The sequence below is a fragment of the Orycteropus afer genome, unplaced genomic scaffold (genome assembly GCF_000298275.1).
Source record: "Orycteropus afer afer isolate SDZICR_OR568_19922 unplaced genomic scaffold, OryAfe1.0 scaffold00149, whole genome shotgun sequence".
Classification (NCBI taxonomy): Eukaryota; Metazoa; Chordata; class Mammalia; order Tubulidentata; family Orycteropodidae; genus Orycteropus; species Orycteropus afer.
The window spans coordinates 4,089,717-4,110,500 of NW_006921736.1; the positions used below are offsets into that span (position 1 = coordinate 4,089,717).

The 20,784-nt window shown below is 38.9% G+C and overlaps 1 protein-coding gene across 1 annotated transcript in view; it reads right to left on the reverse strand.

Moving 5' to 3' along the window:
• The window catches only part of FRMD4B (FERM domain containing 4B), a 294,915-nt gene that overhangs the window by 129,121 nt on the left and 145,010 nt on the right, over positions 1-20,784 (reverse strand). Inside the window, 1 exon segment of the mRNA XM_007946064.2 lies at positions 20,231-20,315. Within this exon segment, the coding sequence (XP_007944255.2) occupies positions 20,231-20,315 (85 nt within the window).

The following is a 20,784-nucleotide window of genomic DNA, read 5'->3' on the forward strand; positions in this document are numbered from 1 at the left end:
ATATTTTAAAAGAATCAAACTATATTTATTATTCTGTTAACTTGATTCATTTTAAGGTTAACAATATATTTTGGACATGTCCCCATGTCAGAGAAGGAGAGTTATTCCATATTATTGTTTGTTTGTTTTTAGTGCTTGCACACTATTCTATCATATAAATAATCTGTAATTTATTGAGTAAACTCCTGTTGAAGAGTATTCAGGCAATTTCCAGTTTCCTACTATTAGAAATAATAATGCAAAAATATTTTTATGTTTATCTTTTTCTATTTCAGTAAAATCTTCCATGGGGTCATTTCCTTGATGTAAATGGAGTGCTGGTGAAAAGAAATGCACTTAATATTAATGACTATCACCAAACTGTCCTCCAAAATCCCATGGGTTTTTGTTTTTTTTTTAGAAAAATAATATTTTATTGTATTTTCTGTGAATGTTTATGCAGCAAAATAGGTTCCCAGTCAACAGTTTCTACCCACATGACCTTTTTTTTTTTTTTAAGTCATGATTTGGGTGAAAGTTTACAGAGCAAATTCATTGTCCATTCAACACTTCATCATATTTTGTTTCATGACACTGATTGCAGTCCCCATAACGTAACCACTTTCTTCCCACTTCCGCTCTGTGGTTACCTTTTCCCTGTGTCCTTTCTATGCATTGCTGCCCTCTAAGCTATCTCCCTGTGCAAACACTATCCTTCTGATCTCCCATGGTTGATTGTTCTAAGGAGTGTACCTACCTGGTGTAAATGTTCACCTTATATGCTTGTCTACAGTTTGGCTGGAAGCCACAGGATAACCACACTGGCTTTTGAGAGAGCCTTGGAGCCTTTAGGTTCACACGCTCAGATGCAAATTAGCCTTACGGTACTGAGGACATTATGCAACGTGTCTATCGCTCTCAGAGCACGCCTTTGGGTGATAGGCTGGGACTCATCCCTGACCAAGTCTGCTAATAAAAGGGCACACCTAAGAAGGTCTTGGTCAAAAAATGGGGTATGAGGGAGGATAAAAATAAGTGGGGTTGAATGTCTTGCAAAACTCTCCTTTTACACAGGATTACTAATGTTTGTCTCATGTGTATTTCCACATTTATTTAAAATACAAAGAGATAAGTACTTATTAGAAAAGAATAGAAAGGGCAGTGAAATCTACTAAACCATTATTGCCGCTGTCCTCCATTTTGGCATGCTATCTACACCTCATAAGCTTTAAGCAGAGGAGGTTCTAAGTGGTTTGAGACCCAGGTCAACATTTTACGAGTGATTCCTGAGATGCTTTGTTTAAGGAATCAAAATTGATCTAGGTTTTGTTCTGAGGCCAGATCTAAAATAGGGCAACACCCAGAATGGCTTACAGTTGCCTTTTTTTGCTTTATTTCTTAAGGATATAGTTATATCTAAAAAAGCGTTTTCAAAAGTGTGAGCAGCAGTTCATTAAAAAGTGTTGCTTGAAGAAAGAATTTCATGTGAGTTAAGTTTGGAAAATATTGGTTAAACAACATCAAACTGATTTGCGTATTGAGGGACTTTTTGAAGCCTTGAATATGTCATGGCACGTGGTGAATTTCCAAAAATGGGTAATTTAATATTCAGTATTTTTCATTGTTTTTGACATGGTAAAATCTTATGATCATAAGACAGTTTAGAGCCTTAGATAAAAGTTACAATGTGTGTATTTAATTACAAAATCCTAATTGTGTTTGTTAGATTTCTCCTATTGGTGGAGCCAGGAAAAGGTTCTAAATTTCTTCTTATACAATTTTAGTAAAGAGTAACAAGGAACATCAAAGAATTCTGGGTATACTCAGGTTCTGTAGGATCCCTGGGATCTTTCAGAAATATTATGTCTTAGAAAGTGCCATGAACCTCATTCTTTTTAAAATAAACATACATGCATGATGTTTTTGTGTGCTGTTGAGTTGATTTTGACTCAGTGATCCTACACAAACATACACACATGAAAAAAAAAAAACACCACAAGATTGAGGACAGGCCACAGGAAGATACTATGTGTTAAATATTATGCTGATAATGTTTATCAACACTTATTAGAGACCTGACTCTTACTAAATACACAACACCTTTTTAGTTGAATGATTACCAAACCAATTACGATGGAGCTGACTCCAACTCATGGCGACCCCTGAGTGACAGAATAAAACTGCTCACAGGGTCTTCAATGTCTGATTTTTTGAAAGTAGATAATCAGACCTTTCTTCTGAGGTATCTCTGGACTCAAACTTCCAACCTTTCAGTTAGCAGCTAAGCACGGTAATTGTTTTCACCAATTAAGTGAATCAAAAAAGGCAAATAAAGCTTCTGGAGCCAGACTGCCTGCCTCTGATCACTCTACTACTAATGAGCTGTTTAACCTTGGTCAAATTTATTTATAACCCCATTTCCTCATTTGTTAAAGTAGTGATAAAGAACAGTATGGTTGTTGTGAGTGTTAAATGAGTTAATACATAAAAAGCACTTAAAAACCAGTGCCTGACACTTAAACTGTCAGCCAAGGTCAACCTCCACCTCCAAGCTTTCCTCCTCCTTCTCCCTACAGTGCAGAGGAGGGAGCTGAGGCTGTGTGTGATCTCTGCCACAGAGCACCTCATGAAGCCCGCTGACTTCTCCACATTTTTCTGTATTTCCATTATTATCGTAATTTTATATACGCCAAAAAAGGAAGGTGGCTAATACTTGTTTACTATTCCAAGCATGTCTTTAAATCAGTGATTAAAAAAAAAAAGGAGGGAGAGGTAAATATTGGCTGATAGATGTTGTCAAGGAGGTCTCCAAACATAATAACTGAGATGAGCCTTCAATTCCATTTCACGTGTTTAGGCTTTTCCCAGCAGGTACCAGGATGTCCGCAGCCCTCGTACTGTTTCTGGCGTTCCCTCTTGAGTTTTGGCATTTCCACATTTCATCACCTGGCATGGGTGGTTGTTTTGAGAAGGTAAGGTGTGCCCCTTTGCATTCTCACCAAGGAAGTCAAACAGGTTCAAGAGCCCTCACTGGAACAACGACTCTAACAACAGCTCGCATGCCCCACAGAACAACTGACCCATATGGGCAGTTCCAAACCCTGCAGTAAATTCTGTTCCAAAATGAGTGCTAATCAACTCCTAAAACATCCTCTTAGACATGGTCCTTCAGCCCTGGCCCATCCAGAGAGGCCACTTGACCCCTAACATACAGATATGTATTATTAACCCCCTTATACAAAAAGTATCAGTAAATAAAACAATGTTCAGAATTAAGTAAAAAATGGGAGCTGAAACTTTGGATGCCAGGAGTATGCCTCCCCCATGTGCAGCAGGTACTCATCCACTGAGGAGGCAGTATGTGTAGCAGTTCAACTCATAGACTCTGGTGTCCTGCTGCCTGGGTTGAATCCCAGCTATTCCCACTGATCAACTATGTGATCTTGTGCATGTTACTTAACCTTTGCATCTCAGTATCTCCATTTGTAAAATGGGAGACAATAATAGTACTTCCCTAATAGGGTTAGACTGAGAACTGATGAATTAATATACACAGTACGTGTTTAGCAAATCTTATCTATTCAACACATTAGGTGTTGTCACTTGCCTCCTCTGTAAGCACTGAGGAAAACAGCCTTGGCAACGTAATTACCGAAGACACTTTTCCTATCCCAGGATTAATGACTAAGAGGAAGCTGAGACAAATAAGAAGTGCTTGTAAGGGCCAGGGTCTCCTGCTGGTATAACTGATCAAGGACATTTCTCCCACCTACTAGCTGTCTGACCTTATGTAAACTGCTTAAACTCTCTCTGTCTCAGTTCCTTTATTAGTAAAAGTGGATCCTAACTTTTCTTCCGCATGGGTTACCCACAACCAGTTGTTGTCAAGTCATTCCCAGAGATCTTGTGTACAGAGGGGAACTGTGGTTTTCAATGGCTGATTTTTGGGGGTAGATTGCCAGGCCTTTTTTCTGAGGTGCCTCTGGGTGGACTTGAACCTCCAACCTTTCAGCAAGCAGCCAAGCATATTAACCACATACTGAGAATCAAATGTAATTAAATGTCTACTTAGTATAGTGCCTACACAGAAAAAATGTCTGGAGAAGTCTCTTTGGAGATTCCTTTTGTTCCCATAAATCTCAGGGCTGAAAATCAATTTTTGTCCTCCTGTTGGTGCAGTGGAAAAAGCATTTAGCTGTTCACCAGAAGGTGCATAGTTTGAACCCACGAGCTACTCCATGGTAGACAGATGAGGCAGTCTGCTTCCAGAAAGATTTACAGCCTTGGAAACCCTCTGTGGTAGTTTTACTCTGTCCTATATGGTCACTATGAGTCTGAATTGACTCAGTGGCAATGGATTTGGTTTGGGGTTTGAGTTTTGGCTTGCTTGTTTTTAATTTGAACTTGTAAAACTTATTTATTTTTATTGTGATTTGGTGAAAGTTTACAGAGCAAATTCATTTTCCATACAGCAGTTCATACACATTTTTGTTTCATGACATTGACTGCAATTCCCACAAAGTACCAGCACTCTTCCCACTTCCTCCCTATAGTTACCTGTTCCCTGTGTCTTTCCTATGCAATCCTTCCCCCTTGAGCTATCCCTGTGCAAACACTGTTATTCTGTTCTCCCATGAGTGATTGCTCTAAGTAGTGTATCTACCTGACATATATGTTCACCCTATATGCTTGTCTATTGTTTGCTGGAGGACACAGGAGTGATTTCAGTTCTGCACGTGAAGGGTAACTAGGGTCCATAGTCTCGGATGTCTCACCAGGCTCTATCAGACCAGTAAACCAGGTCTTTTATTTTTTTTTTTCATGATTTTGAGTTTTCTCCCACTGCATCTAGGATCTCCTGCACTGATCCCTTTCCAAGTGGTTGACCATGGTAGCCGGGCACCATCTAGTTCTTCTGGTCTCATGGTCATACAGGCTGAGGATCACATGGTCTATTAATCTCTTAGACTAGTTGCTTCCATGGGTCTTTGGTTTTCTTCATTCTTCTTTGCTCTGGACAAGGAGAGACCTATTGTTGCATCTAAATGGCTGTTTGCAAAATTTTAAAATCTTAATGTGATTTGGGTGAAAGTTTACAGAACAAATTCATTTTCCATATAGCAGTTCACATACACTTTGCCTCATGACATTGACTACAATCTCCCACACTGCAACAGCTCTCTTCCCACTTCTTCCTCATAGCCACCTCTTCCCTGTGCCTTTCCCTCCCATACACTCCTGCCCCTTGAGTTGTCTCCCTGTGCATACACAGCCCTTCTGTTCTCCCATGACTGATCTCTCTAAGGAATGTATCTGCTTTATGCAAATGTTCAGCTCATACATCCATCATTTGTTTGGCAGGAAGCCACGGGAATGGGTTCAATTCCAGACCTGAAGGGCAGTTAGGGGCTATAGTCTCAGGGGTTCCACCAGGCTCCATCAGACCAGCAAACCTGGTCCCCCCCCCCTTTTTTTTTTTAATGATTTTGAGTTTTGTTCCACATTGTTCTCCCTCTCTATCCAGGATCTCCTACACAGATCACCTTCCGAGTGGTTGACAGTGGTAGCCAGGCACCATCTAGTTCTTCTGGTCTCATGGTCATACAGGCTGAGGATCACATGGTCTTCTAGTCCCTTAGACTAATTGTTTCCATGTGTCTTTGGTTTTCTTCATTCTTCTTTGCTCTGGATGAGAAGAAACCCATTATTGCATCTAAATGGCCATTTGCAAACTTTTAAGACCCCAGTTGCTACTCACCAAAGTACGATGTAGAACAATATTTTTGTGTAGTATGTTATGCCATTTGAGCTTGATGTCCCCTGCAACCATGGTTCTGAGCCCACAGGTATAAGTAATCGCCCCCTCAGGGTTGTTGGCTGTGGTCAAGAAGTTATCATAACTTTGCCCCTGGTTAGCTCTGTTATATATTTGGACATTATCATAGCACATACAAATGCGTATGTAGAAATATCATCTGCTAGCCTTATATATGGTCATGGGTATATTCCCTTTTGCCTGGACATACTTGATCACTCAGCCTACCCATCTAGTTACCCATAGATTAATGTTTGTTGTCACTGACAATGCAGTATATGTATATATAAAAGGGTTTATCTTTGTTGTCTGTACCTCTTGTGAAGCTTCTTTCTTTTTAACTGCTAGTAATGATGGGAAGGAGCTCTGGTGGTATAGAGGTTAAGGCATCTGGTGCTAACCAAAATGTCAGTGGTTTGAACATACCAGTTGCTCTGTGGGAGAAGATGAGATAGTCTGTTTCTGGAAAGATTTACAGCCTTGGAAACCCAATGTGGGTTGCTATGAGTTGGAATTGACTTGACGGCAGTGAGTTAAAAAAGGGGAGGAGTCCCGGGGTGTTGCAAACACTTAATGAGCTTGGCGGCTAACTAAAAGGTTGGATGTTCTATTCTACCAAGAGGTGCCTTGGCATGTGAGTTAAACATTTACCTCAAGTAGACACACGCTCTGGAGAGAACAATTATGCGAGAAGGAAGGGCTGCTTATGCACAGGGAGACAGCTCAGGGGGCAGGAGAGTATGGAGGGATGGACACTGGGAAGAAGTAACTATGGGGAGTAGTGGGAGGGGAGCTGTTGCATTGTGGTAAACTGTGGTCAATGACATGAGACAAAGTAATGTGAACTGCTGTATGGAGAGTGAATTTGCTCTGTAAATCTTCACCCCCCCCCCCAAAAAAAAAGAGGTGCCTTGGGAGAAAGGCCCTGTGATCTACTTGCAAAATATCAGCCACTGAAAACCCTACAGGGCACAGTTCTACTCTGACACACAAGGGGTTTCTACGAGATGGAGTCAATTTGACAACTGGCTAATGAAGGGGAGAACTGAAAAGTCTTCTTTCTACAGTCTTGACTCTGAACCTTGCTTTCCTTTCTCTCAAATTGAGGTCTATGGAAAGGTCATCAGATTCATGGGAAGTGCTTATTTAACATGCAGAAAATCCAGTGGTTCTTCAAGTTAAGTGTACAGGACAATTGCTTGAGAACCTTGCTGGAAGGTTGATTTCCAGCTCCACCCAACCCACCTCCCTGAGTTTTCATTCTGTGGTCTAGACAGTGGCACAGGGACAGGAGCCTGCTCATTAAAAATAAGAATTTGTTGTAAATCTGGTAGAGGAAGTCATAGGTCACACGGTGGCAACTGCTGACCTAATCTCACTGCAGTATTTTCAAAGTTGAAAACAGCGACTCAGAGAGGTTAAATCCTTTCCCAAGATCACACAGCTGGTACAGCCCAAAGGTGGTCTTTCCCCTGAGATCTTTCCTTACCATTACATTTCCTTGTCAAAATCAAAACAAATTCTGATTTCTAGTGAATTTTCTCACATTCCAAGTTATAGTGGGTCATGGAGGGCAGGAAACAGAACTACGTGATCATTCTTTACAAGGATTGTTGTTGTTGTTGTTATGTGTTGTCAAGTCGGACCCGACTCATAGCGACCCCTCCTTGAGTTTCTGAGGCAGTATCACTACAGTAGATTGCCCCATCTTCCTTCCGAGGAGTGGCTGGTGGGTAGGCATACATTAAACTGGGTTTTGTCACATAGATGTTTTTCAAGAACAAAACCCATTTTCATCAATGTTTAAATTGGAACTTAAAATACCAGAAGAAAAACCAAGAAATTCTCAGAGCATTTCCAGTTAGAAACAGCCTCAAACAAGGGGGAGGCACTTAATACATAATTGCTTAATAAAGGCTTTTACATGTACTTAGCTCTAGACCTTGAATTTGGCTTATCCATCATTGCTTCATACCTGTAGTCTACCAGAACTAGTTGTCTACAGGACTGCTATTAGCATCTAAATAACTGAAGAAAAATCAAGTGGATTTTTGATTTTTTAAAAAAACACATGTTCCGATGGCGTAGTACCTAAGGCATCTGACTGCTAACCAGAAGGCTGGCAGTTCAAACCCACTAGCCACTCCTAGGAAGGAAGATTGGGCAATCTACTTCCATAGAGATACCACCTTGGAAACCCAAGGAGGGGTCACTATGAGTCGAATCGACTCGATGGCAGTGAGTTTGGTTTTGGTTTGTTAGACTACCCATGAAATGTTCTCCTTTAGAGAATCATTCTTATTTTCTGAAGAGGATATGCAATTTGTAGTTAGAATTAACTACAATATTACTTATTCATACCCTGAGATTATTTTTTTTCAGCACTTTGGGTGTTCAATTTTTCAGTGAATTTAGATATTTTCATGTGTTTTCCCCAACCAAAATTAAACACCAGATAAGATTACCCTCTCGGGAAACAAGGTTTGTTTATCAACCACATCCATTCATTTATTGAGTTAGTCAACTATTCATTTAATGTCAATTTGTGCCAGACTGTATATACAGGTTGTTGTTGTTGTTGTTATGTGCCGTCGAGTCGGCCCCGACTCATAGCGACCCCTCCTTGGGTTTCCGAGGCAGTATCACTACGGAAGTAGGATTGCCCAACCTTCCTTCCGAGGAGTGGCTGGTGGGTTTGAACCGCCAGCCTTCTGGTTAGCAGTCAAGTGCTTTAGCCACTATGCTACCAGGTAGCTATAAGAATTACACAGTAAACAAAAGCAAAAAGTTATTTTTGGATACCCTGGATCCCCAAACTTAGAAATGAGGAACAATATTTCTTTCAACACATTTATGTGTCACTAACTGCTTATTCTCTATGTAGTATGGGCTGTTGGAAACCATTGGAAACCACTCAGTGTTTCAAATGACATACTCGTGAGGCTGTATTTTGTGACTATAAATCCATTTATATATCCATGCAGAGCTTCAGCACTATATTAAACCTTATCACAAGTCACATTTCTTTCTTTCTTTTTCTTTTCTTTTTTTTTTTTCAAACACTCATTGTGCTTTAGGTGAAAATTTACACAGCAAATTAGATTCCCATTCAGTAATTCATAGATAAAGGGTTCCATGACATTGGTTTCAATCCCTACAATGTGCCAACACTCTCCCCAATTCCACTCTGCCTTCTCTGTTTCCCGTCCCTCCAGTCTTCCCGTCCCTCCTTGCTTTCTCCTCTTTGCCTTTGGGCAAATGTTGCCCATTTGGTCTCGTATAGTTGATTGTTCTAAGGAGTACATTCATCACAGAGGTTATTGCTTATTTTATAGGCCAATCTATTATTTGGCTGAAAGGCGATTTCTGGGAGTGGCTCCAGTTCCAGGTTAAAAGGTGTCTTAGGGTGACAGTCTTGGGGGTTCCTCCAATCTCTGTCAGTCCAGTAAGTCGGGTCTTTGATATGAATTTGAGTTTTGTTGCATATAGACCTTCTGTTGTGTCCCTGGCCAGAATGGTTGATAGTGGTGGCTGGGTACCATCTACTTCTTGTCTCAGGACAGAGGAGGCTGTGGTTCGCCTGGGTTCCTATGGACTAATTGCTTCCTTGCATCTTTAGTTTCTTTTACTCTCCTTTGTTCCAGGCAGGAAGAGACCAACAGTCATATCTTAGATTGACCTAGATGTCTCCTGAGATGACGGTCCTTAGCCTTGAAGTCCAATAACTCATCGCATGAGGTGTCTGGATATGTCTAAGAGTTTTTCATAACTGTGCACCCATGTGCTCTATTTTATCGATGAATATATCTGAAGCACATACAGATATGTATATATGATGCCAAATGTCCACAAATTACATAGTCATGAGGCTGAATTTTATGAAAACATATGTAGGCATATATACTCCCATACATCCTCCCACAACTATATAGCATACACATCTACCTATGTAACCACTCACAAACTTTTGGTTGTTAGTACTGTTGTTGTATATGTTATAGCATTTTTTGTAGTTGTCCTTTATTCTCTCATACATCTCAGTGTCTTCATTTATCTTGGTCATGTTGTGCTGACTTCCTTCATATGGTGTATTGCCTTTCCCTTCACCAGAATATGTCTACTATCTAGTAAGTGATTTTCCTCCCCTCGCTCTCCCATCCCTGGTAACCATCAAGGAACATCACTTTCTGTGTGTAAATCTAGTCTTAATTTTTTATAAATGTGGTATCATAAAATATTTGTCCTTTTGTGATTGACTTACTTCACTCAGCACAATGTCCTCCAGAGTCATCCAGGTTATGTTTCACAGACTCATCATTATTCTTTATTTTATGTTAAGAGCTTGCTTTACATTCTACATTACGTGTACGTTTAGTTTCACTCCCCATTTACCATGCCCAACCCTTACCCAGTTTCCTCCTCTCCCTGCCCAGTAACCCTCCCCCTGGTCCCTCAAATTAATGCACTCCTGTTTGTCCTGCATTTCCTCAATGTGAATGTTGCCCCTCTGGTGCCCCATGGTCTAATGCTCCAAGGAATGTATTACCATAGAGTATGTGGGTGCGTCATCCTGGGTTGAGTGGTCTGCATGTACATCTTGTTAACTATTGGGCTGAGAGGGCACCCCTGGGGGTGTGTTTTATTCCAGGCACAGAATGAATTCCAGGCCATAGTATTGGGGGTCTCATCAGCCTTCCTCTCACCAGTAATTCTGGTCATTATTGAGTTTTTGGATTTTGTTCTATATTTTTTCCTCCCACTCTATCCAGGGTCTCCAGATTTGATCCTTTCCTGAGTGGTTGGCACTGGTAGCCAGGCACCATCTAGTTCTTCTGGTCTCAAGGCCATCATGTCCTATGACTGACTGTTTCCAAATTCCCTTGCTTTTTTTTTTTGCATTCCTCTTTACTTCTGACACTAGGAGACCGTTAGGTGCATCTTAGATGGCCGCTTGAAAGCTTTTAAGACCCCAGTCACTACTCACCAATGTAGGATGTGGAGCAAGGCATTTATGTATTTTGTTGTGCCAACTGAGCCTGGTGTCCCCCAGGACTATGGTCCTGAGGCGGTAGATCTATTGGATCTTTCTCCCATAGTATCTGGTTGTCTGTGAGGGATTACTCTGTGTCTGTCTTCTATTGTTTCTGAAAGGACTGCAGGTATTTTGTATCACTGGTGTCTGTGCAAGATTAGCCTCAGCTGAATCTATCCTTAGTCTAGAGTATACTTCTGTTCACTGACCCCCTTCTGATCCTCTCAGGTGTTTATGTGTTTATCTACAGCCTGGTGTTTGGTGTTAATGGCAATGCAGTATTGTGGACACATTGGTTGGTATTAGCATCTGTCGTCTATCTCTTATGTGCACAATTCAGTGTCCTCCCATTTCCTAATGTTATTATGGTAGTCACAGTTCCTTTCCATACATCCCTTGCCTTACCCACATGTGGGCCCCAACTAGCCCAAAATTAATCCCTCTTCTTCCCTCCCCATCCCAGAAACCTACAAAATGAGTTCTGTTTCCCCAGCAATCCTTTCTTTGTCTTTTTACAGTAATGGGCTCATACAGTACTTACTTGTCTTTCTGTGATTGACTTATTTCACTCAGCATAATGTCCTCCAGGTTCATACATGTTATGAGATGATTCACGTATCCCTCATTGTTCTTTAATGTAGCCTAGTATTCCTTTGTGTGCATGTACCATAATTTGGTTATCCACTCAACTGTTGATGGGCATTTAGGTTGTTTACATCTTTTTGCTATAGTGAATTGTGCTGCAATGAACATACATTTACATATGTCTGTCCATGCGCTCTCTCTCACCTCTTTAGGATATATTCCTAGTAATGGAATTGCTGGGTCAAATGGTAGTTCTATTTCCAGTTTTTTAAGGAAATGCTATACCATTTGCCACAATGGTTGTACAATCCTACCAGCAGTGCACAAGAGTTCCAATCTCTCTGCAACCTCGCCAGCATTTGTTATTTTCTGACGTGTTGAACTTTGCTATTATTGCTGGGGTGAGATGATATCTCATTGTTGTTTTGGTTTGCATCTCTCTATCATTATTATTCTTTACTGTTATGTAGTATTCCATTGTATGTATGTACCACAATTTGTTTATCCATTCACCTGTTGATGGATATTTAGGTTGTTTTCATCTTTTTGCTCTTATGAATAATGCTCCAATGAATATGGGTGTGCATGTGTCTATTCATGTCACTGCTCTTCTTTAGGGCCTATACCTAGGGGTATTGCTGGATCATATAGTATTTCTATTTCTAGTTTTTTGAGGATGCACCATACCTTTTCCCATAGTGGTTGTACCAACAAGTCATATTTCTTTCTAACCAAGCAAGTGAAAAGGTATTGTGGCTTTGTCAGTGTTTGGAAATAAGAGCTATCTCTTCCTGCTTTTATGTTTCCATCCTCAGTGGATGGAATTAGCAGTAGCGGAAAGCTGTCTGGCAGGGAGGAAGAAACACGTGTGTGTGTGTGTGTTTGTGAGTGTGTGGTTATTAGAGATGTTCAGTATGTCACTGAGGGCAGGTGAGAGAACCTCTTCTGCTCAGTTTGGAAGATACTTTCAGATCTAGCAGTGAGTCCTGATTTAATTGTAGCTACCAACAACCAGTGACTCACTTTTGCCAATCAACAATACCCCTACATGTGTTCTACAGCTGGAACTATGTTCTCATAAAAGTTATTTACTCCTGTGGCTGGGTTCAGATGATATTCCTAATGTGGAATGTTAAGTAACCATGTTGGTGATGCTGCCATCTAGTAAGACCCTGCCATATGGTGACCTCGTGTACAATGGAACGAAACACTGCTGGTCCCCTGCCATATCTGTGATTAGTTGCAGATAGGACCATTGTGATTCATAGCATTTTCATTGGCTGATTTTCAGAATTAGATCACCAGGACTTTCTTCCTAGTGCATCTTAGTCTGGAGTTAAAATGAAGCTCCACTGAAATCTGTTCAGTATCATAACAACATGTAAACCTCCACTGACAGACAGGTGTCAGCTGCACAGAAGGTAAGAATTCCACCACTGAACCATACTTAAGAAATAACCTGAGAGCTGCTTTACCAAACAGCTATCTGACGCTGTTATCATTTTATTATCTATCTGAGCTTATAATATCTCTTGGGATTGTTTGTTACCAGCCATTCCATATTGTTTAGATAGAAAACATTCAATACTAGATTCCCACAACTGCATTAAAAAAAAAAAAAAAAAAAGATCCCAAAGGTCATAATGCCTTAAAATTTTATATTTTATAAAAGTTCTAAATTCTTTGACATGTTATAAAACATTCCCATTCAAAAAACAGCTCCCAGGATCTGATATTCAAAAGATGTAGTAGAATTTAAAAGGAAAAAGAAATTCTGCTTTTTATTACTCCTTCAAGACCAACAGAATTTATCATAGGAAGCTACTAGAGAAATATCACAAGCTCAAGTTTGCATCCTAACTTTCTTTGTGTTAGCAACAGAGGAAACAAGAAATGAAGGAGGGTATTTCATTGGATCATGGCCAGCTAGGCAGTGAAAAACATCACAAGGAATAGTTGTACTTGTCCACATAGGAGATGATGACCAACTATGGTTTATGAAATGTTCTCCTATCTCAGTAAATGCTGGATTTGCTATATAAGTGTCTACTCATCAGCCAACCCTTGGAGTTCTTAGGGAAGCCCAAATCCTAGAAAAGAGAGGCTATAATAAAGTTTTGATTCTGGGGACATTTCATTTTCCTAAAGACCTAGACAAAAACTCTTACATGAATATTTCTGTTTCTGGCCAAGATGGAATAAGAGGGATTAGATTTATGTTCCTATCCAAAACAACTTTAAGAAAATGCACACACACACACAAACAATAGTTTTCAAAACACTGACCACCAAGCAACGAAGGGCAGTGAACCGTGAATAAGGTGAGCTCTATGATTGTCCCAACGTATTGCCATGAGAGGGTTTCCCATGAGAAGGCTGTGGTATAGGGAGGAGAAAACACAGACAAAACATGGTGGACTCTTTTAATTCAGAAGATGGTTCTGGAAACTGAGAAGATCAAATCAGATAGAATTTGCAGAGTATCAGAGAGGAAGCAGCTGTACAGTGAGTGAACCCTTGAGATGTGCAGAGAGTCTCCCTTAAATCTTCAGCAGAGTACTGATCATTACGTGTGCAGGAAGAAACCTACCTACCCCAGGTTGAGGAGAGACCTTCCTGAAGGATGAGAGGAAAGACTGCTCAGTGCTCACACAGGGCTAGAAATGGTGCCTTTTCCCCACTAGCCAGACAGGAAAAACTTATAATTCATGGGGCACTGAGTAGAGTGCTCAGGAAAGTCTTGCCTCAGTAATGCGGAATAATTAACTCTAGAATGAGCTCTGGGCCTCCCTAACAAATCACAAACACAGGACCCGGGAAAAAAGTCAAGCTGTTTCCAAGTAACTAAACTGGATCCCAGAACAAAGTTCAAGAATATTAAAAAAAACAAACAAACCCAAAACCAAATTCACTGCTGTCGAGTCAGATCTGACTCATAGTGACCCCTCCTTGGGTTTCTGAGGCAGTATCACTACGGAAGTAGATTGCCCAATCTTCCTTCCGAGGAGTAGTTTGTGGGTTTGAACTACCAGCCTTCTGGTTAGCAGTTAAAAAGTATACAGCACCCAAAAAGTTAAACTTAACAATGTCTAGCATCCAATCAAATATTTCCAGGCATGAAAAGAAGTGGGAAACTATGACTCATATGGAAAGTCAATCATTCAAAACTGACAGATACTAGAATAAGGACAAAATAGTTACGATCACTGTATTAGCTGTATTTCATATGTTCAAAGAGAGCTCTGGTGGTGCAATGCATAGGCATTTGACTGCTAACCATGTAAGATGTAAATAAGACCCAAATCAAGCTTCAAGAGATAAAATCTACAATGCACTAGATGGGATTAGTGACAGATTAGACGGCAAAATGAAAGTTATTGAACTTGAGGACACAGCAGTAGTAAATAACCAAACTAAACATGGAAAAAAAGAAGTAAATAAAAAGAAAGAACATCACTGCACTGTGGGAAAACTTCAAGCTGCTGGAGATATGTGCAACTGTAGTCTGCAAAAGAGGCAGGGATGGGGACAGAAAAAATAGTTAAGAAATAATGCCTGAAAGATTTCCACATTTGGGCCAGGACAACTAGATGGTGCCTGGCTACCACTGACAACCATTCTGATCAGGGACACAATAGAAGGTCCGGGATCAAATAGGAAAACAAATATAGAACAAAATTCAAATTCCTAAAAAACAGCCAGCCCTACTGGACCAATAGAGACTAGAGAGACCCCTGAGACTACTGCCCTAAGACACCCTTTGAAGTTGAACTTAAACTATTTCTAGAAGTCACCTTTCAGCCAAATAATAGATTGACTTATAAAGTAAACAATATCACCTGTGAGTAATGTGCTCCCTTCAACAATCCACTATATGAAACCAAATGGTCAACATCCCAAAGCAAAGATGGGAAAGGAAGCTAGATCAATGGAAACAGAACAAACAGAATGGAAATAATGAGAATGTTAACACATTGTGAAAACTGTAACCAATGTGGAAGAACAATTTAACTATAAAAAATAGTTAAAAAATAGAACCTAATTTGCCATGTAAACTTTCACCTAAAACAAAATAAAATATATTTTTAAAAAATGTTCACATTTGATGAAAACTATAAACTCACAAATCCAAGATACTCCATAAATGCCAACCATAAGAAAGAATGAAGAATATACCAAGGCATGCTATAACCTAATTTCACAAGGCAGTGAAGAAGCAAAAAATTTAAAAGTAGCCAGGAAAAAAAACCCACTATGTACAGAAGCAAAAAGATAAGATTGACAGTAAATTTCTCATCAGAAGCAATGCAAGCAAGAAAATAATGAAACAATATCTATAAATATTGGGGGCAGGAACCCCACAATCCTGCCAATATAAAATTCTACTCTCAGTGAAACATCTTTCAAAAATGAAGGAAAATAAAGACATTTTTAGACATAAACTAAAAGAATTCATCACAAGCAAACTCACACTGTAAGAAATGCTAAAGGAAGACCTTCAGGCTGAAATAAAATTATATCAAACAGAATTATAGATCTACACAAAGAGAATGAAGAACAAGGGAATGGTAACTATACAAAACCAAACTTAATGCCACAAAGTTGATCACAACTCACAGCAACCCCCATTGGGTTTCCAAGGCTATACATTTTTACAGAAATAGATTTCTTTGTCTTCCTCCCACGGAGCAGCTAGTGGGTTTGAACCACCAGCCTTCTGGTTAGCAGTCAAATACCTTAGGCACTATGCCACCAGAGCCCAATATTTATTAGCAGATGATGTAATCATCTATGAAGAAAATCTGGTATGAATCTACAAAAAAGCTACCAGATGTAATAAGTGAGTTTAACAACATTATAGGATAAAAGTCAATATACAAAAATCAGTTGTATTTCTATATACTAGCAATAAACATTCAGAAATTGAATATAATGATACCATTTAAAATTGCATCAAATAATATGGAACACCACGGATAAATCTGATAAAATATCTGTACACTAACACATATAAAATACTGCTGAGATAAATTTTAAAATATCTAAATAATAAATCATCTAAATAGTTGAAAACTCAGTAGTATTAATAGGTCAATTCTCCCCATGTTGAGCTACAGATTCTAATCTGTAGCAATCCTAATCTAAATCTCAGCAGGCTTCTTTTGTTGGGGGTAGGTATAGACAAGCTGATTCTAAAATTCTCTTGGAAATGCAAAAATCCTACAATAAGAAAAACAATTTTGGAAAAAAAAAAAAGAACAAAGTTGGAAGTTGTACTGATTTCAGGACACTTTAAGCTGCAGTAATCCAAACAGTGAAGAAGAATGTAGCATCAGGATTGGAAGAAGTATCATGAATAACCCGAGATATGCAGACAATACAATTTTGCTTGCTGAAAGTTAGGAAGACTTGGAGCGCTTACTAATGAAGACTAAAGACTACAGTCTACAGTATGGATTACACCTCAATATAGAGAAAACAAAAATCTTCACAACTGGACCTATATGCAGCATCACAATAAATGGAGAAAAGAGTGAAGTTGTCAAAGACTTCATATTACTTGGTCCTACAACCAGCACCAATGGAAGCAGCAGTCAAGACATCAGACGACATACTGAATTGGGCAAATGTGCTGCAAAAGACCTCTTTCAAGTGCTGAAGAGCAAAGATGTCTCCTTGAAGACTTAAGGTGTGCATAACTCAAGCCATGGTATTTTCAATCGCCTCATATGCATGTGAAAGCTGGACAATGAATAAGGAAGACTGAAGAAGAGTCCATGCTTTTCAGTTGCGGTGTTGGTGAAGAATGCTGAAAGTACCACGGACTGCTAAAAGAACCAACAAATCTGGGCTGGAAGAAATGTAGCCAGAATGCTGCTTGGAAGTGAGAGTGGCCAGACTTCATCTCACCTACTTTAGTCATGTTGTCAGAAGGGATCATCGTCCTCTGGAGAAGGATGTCATGCTTGGTAAAGTGGAGGGTCAATGAAAAAGGGGAAGGCCCTCAACGAGATGGATTGACACAATGGTTGCAGCGATGGGCTCAGGTATAGTAGGAATCATGAGGCTGGCACAGGACTGGGCAGTGTTTCATTCTGTTTTACATAAGTCGCTATGAGTCAAAGATGACTCGATGGCATATAACAACAACGACAACAACAATCAAAACAGTATGTTATTGGTATAAAAGTAAACAAATAGATGAATGAACAGGACGGAAAATACAGAAACTCACACATATATACAATGGGTTTTTGACAAAGGTGCAAAGGTATACCATGGAGGAAGGGCAGACTTTTCAGTAAATTGGAACTATTCAATATCTATATGCAAAAGAATGAACTCAATCCATACATAGTATCATGTACAAAAACTAACTCATAATGGATCACAACCCTAAATGCATAATCTAAAATTCTAAAACTTCTGGAAGAAAACAGGAAATAATATTTGTGACCTTGGGTTAGGCAAGTATTTCTGAGATACAATATTAAAAACACATTTTTTTTTTAACTGATAAATTGGATTTCATCAAAATAAAAATGTCTGTTCTTCAAAAGACACTGTTAAGAGAATGAAATGACAAGGAGACTGGGAGAAAGTATTTGCAATGCTTATATAACTGATAAATAACTTGTATCCATAATATATAAACTCCCAGAACTCAGTACTAAGAAAACAAGCAACCCCCAAAATATAAGCAAAATATTTGAATAAACCCTTCACAAAGAAGATATATCAATGCCAAATAAACACATAAGAAGATGCTCAACATCATTAGTCAATAAGCAAATTCCATTTAAAACCACAGTGAGATACCACTGCATACTAGTAGAGTGACTAAAATGAAAAAAGACTGACCATACTAAGTGCTGGCAAGGATATGGAGGAACTAGAACTCTCACACACGATGATGGTAAAATAAAATAGTGCATCCACTTTAGAAAGCAGTTTGGAAGCACCTTAAAAAGTTGAACATGTATCTATCATATGATTTAATCTTTCCCCTCCTAATTATTTACGAAAGTGTGAGGGGAAGCATATGTCCACATAAAAGCCTTCACATGAATGTGACAGCAGCTTAACCTGTAATAGTCCCCAAATTCATCAACAGGTGAATAGATAAACAATCAAGGTTTGTAAACAAACAATTTTTTACAAAGGAATACTACACAGTCATGAAAAAGAATTGACTATTGATATACACAATAATGTGGAAAAAAAGAAATCTCAAAATAATTACGCTTACTAGAAGAAGCCAGACAAAAAAAGATGACATATATATGATTCCATTTATATAAAATTCCAGAAAATGAAAATTAATCTATTGTGAGGAAAAGCAGATCTGTGATTGCTGAGTATATTATCTTGATTATGATGATTGTTTCATGGATAATATAAATGTCAAGACTTATAGTATCGAATATTTTAAATATGTATAATCAATTATACTTCAATAAAGCTGTTAAAAAAAGAAAAAAAAAACAGAAAAACCTTTGAGTTTCACACAAAATAAAATTAGTGTGTATGTGCAGTCATCACTCTTTTATATTTATAGGGACTAGGTAAAGAGTATAACTGTAGGTCCCCTAACCTACATACCCAGGTCCCCCAACCTGTCCTTTCTCTTCCAAGCAAGGCACCATCCAGCTGTCTCTGGCCACCCCTTAGATTTAGAGAGATGCATATAGACAGTTCAGTATCAGGAATACAGAGCCAAAAAGGAGGCTCCCACAGACCTCAGAAGCAGACATGGGGTACAGGTCGCAGATTCTGATGTCCTAAGCACTGTACAATAAGGTAGAAGGTGGAGCATGGTTTCAGGAGGCCAGAGTAGAGGCCTCTGAAGAAACGCAACCCAGACTGGTGCTGCAGATTACCAGTCTGCAAGGAGTTCAAACAAACACTGAGAGAATAAATCCTGTATATTTTTACTTACAAGCGTTTACTAAGTGAACTTAACGAAGATTGAGAAATGTTAGGTGTGTGAGAAGAGAAAATTAACAACTAAAGCAGGGAGGGAATGAGGAGTTGGGGAGGAAAATAAGCTTTAATCATAAAGATCTAGAATATGGAGTTCCACCTCCATCATTTATTAATGACGTGGCCTTGGCCAAGTTACTTTGTTACTTTTTTGAAATAGATGTCATGATTGTTCTTACCTCATATAAAAACTTTTACAGTAATTTGACATGACAGCAACTCTAAGAACAGAATCATTTTTCTAGTAATTCATGCTTTCTGAATTTTACCAAAGTAATTTGTCCTTCACAGAAAGGATAGTAATAAAAAACAAAAAAATAAAAGGTGAGCCTTCACCACAGGTATCTGAGGCACTGCTCTAAAGCACAGCTCTGAGCAGAGGCGCGGCTTTTCCCTACATCTAAGGTGGCTCAAGTGTGCAAGATCAAACGCAGAGTCTGACTCTAAATAATACTAGTTTTGAATTATGAATACTGTTTTTTGAAAAAGGCAGGCCATACACTGTTTAAAAATATTTCTGGCCTGACTTTCCTGAGGCTCCAGTCACAACCCTGACTGCCCCACCTTTGTGTCCTTCTGAGTCATTCCATGTGGCGGGGTGGCTGCATTTAAACTAATGGTGATTGCGTATGAACATGACTCCTTTTCAGACGACTGGCTTAGTCACTCAGAATTCGAGAAAAGCTGCCATTTTTTTGGTAGGGTAGCCACTATTGATAGAAAAGATTATGGTCTTCTTCCATTAGTTTGAAAATGAAAACAGAAGCAAGACTCCGTCCAACTCTTGTTCTCCTGGAGTCAGTCATTCAAAGAATGTAACAAGCACAGGTCCTTACCTTGTGCACACAGGACTTTGCATTCAGGAAAAACAGCTCCACAGTAGTTTTATCCTTTAAAAATGATATGCTCTCAATGTAAAACCTGAAAAACAGTACAGAAGTTGATTTTTTTCAGATTTCTTTCCTTCTGTCAACATGATTTCATTTTTCTATTTAGTGTTCCCTGAAAGCAGAGGGAGAGTTTTGAAGAACTAGGGAACTGTACTTTTTTTCCTCCTTCTAAAACAAATGTGCAATACCTATGTGTATATATACACATATTGAGATAAAATGTTTGTGTGTGTATACACACACATATATAAACATATATATATATATATAAACATATATATATATATATATAAACACACACACACACACACACACATATATATATAAACATATATATATATATAGTTCTTACCTGATACAAAAACTTTTATAGTAATTTGACATGACAGCAACTTTAAGCACAGGATCATTTTTCTAGTAATTCATGCTTTCTGAATTTTACCAAAGTAATTTGTCCTTCACAGAAAGGATAGTAATAAAAAACAAAAAAATAAAAGGTG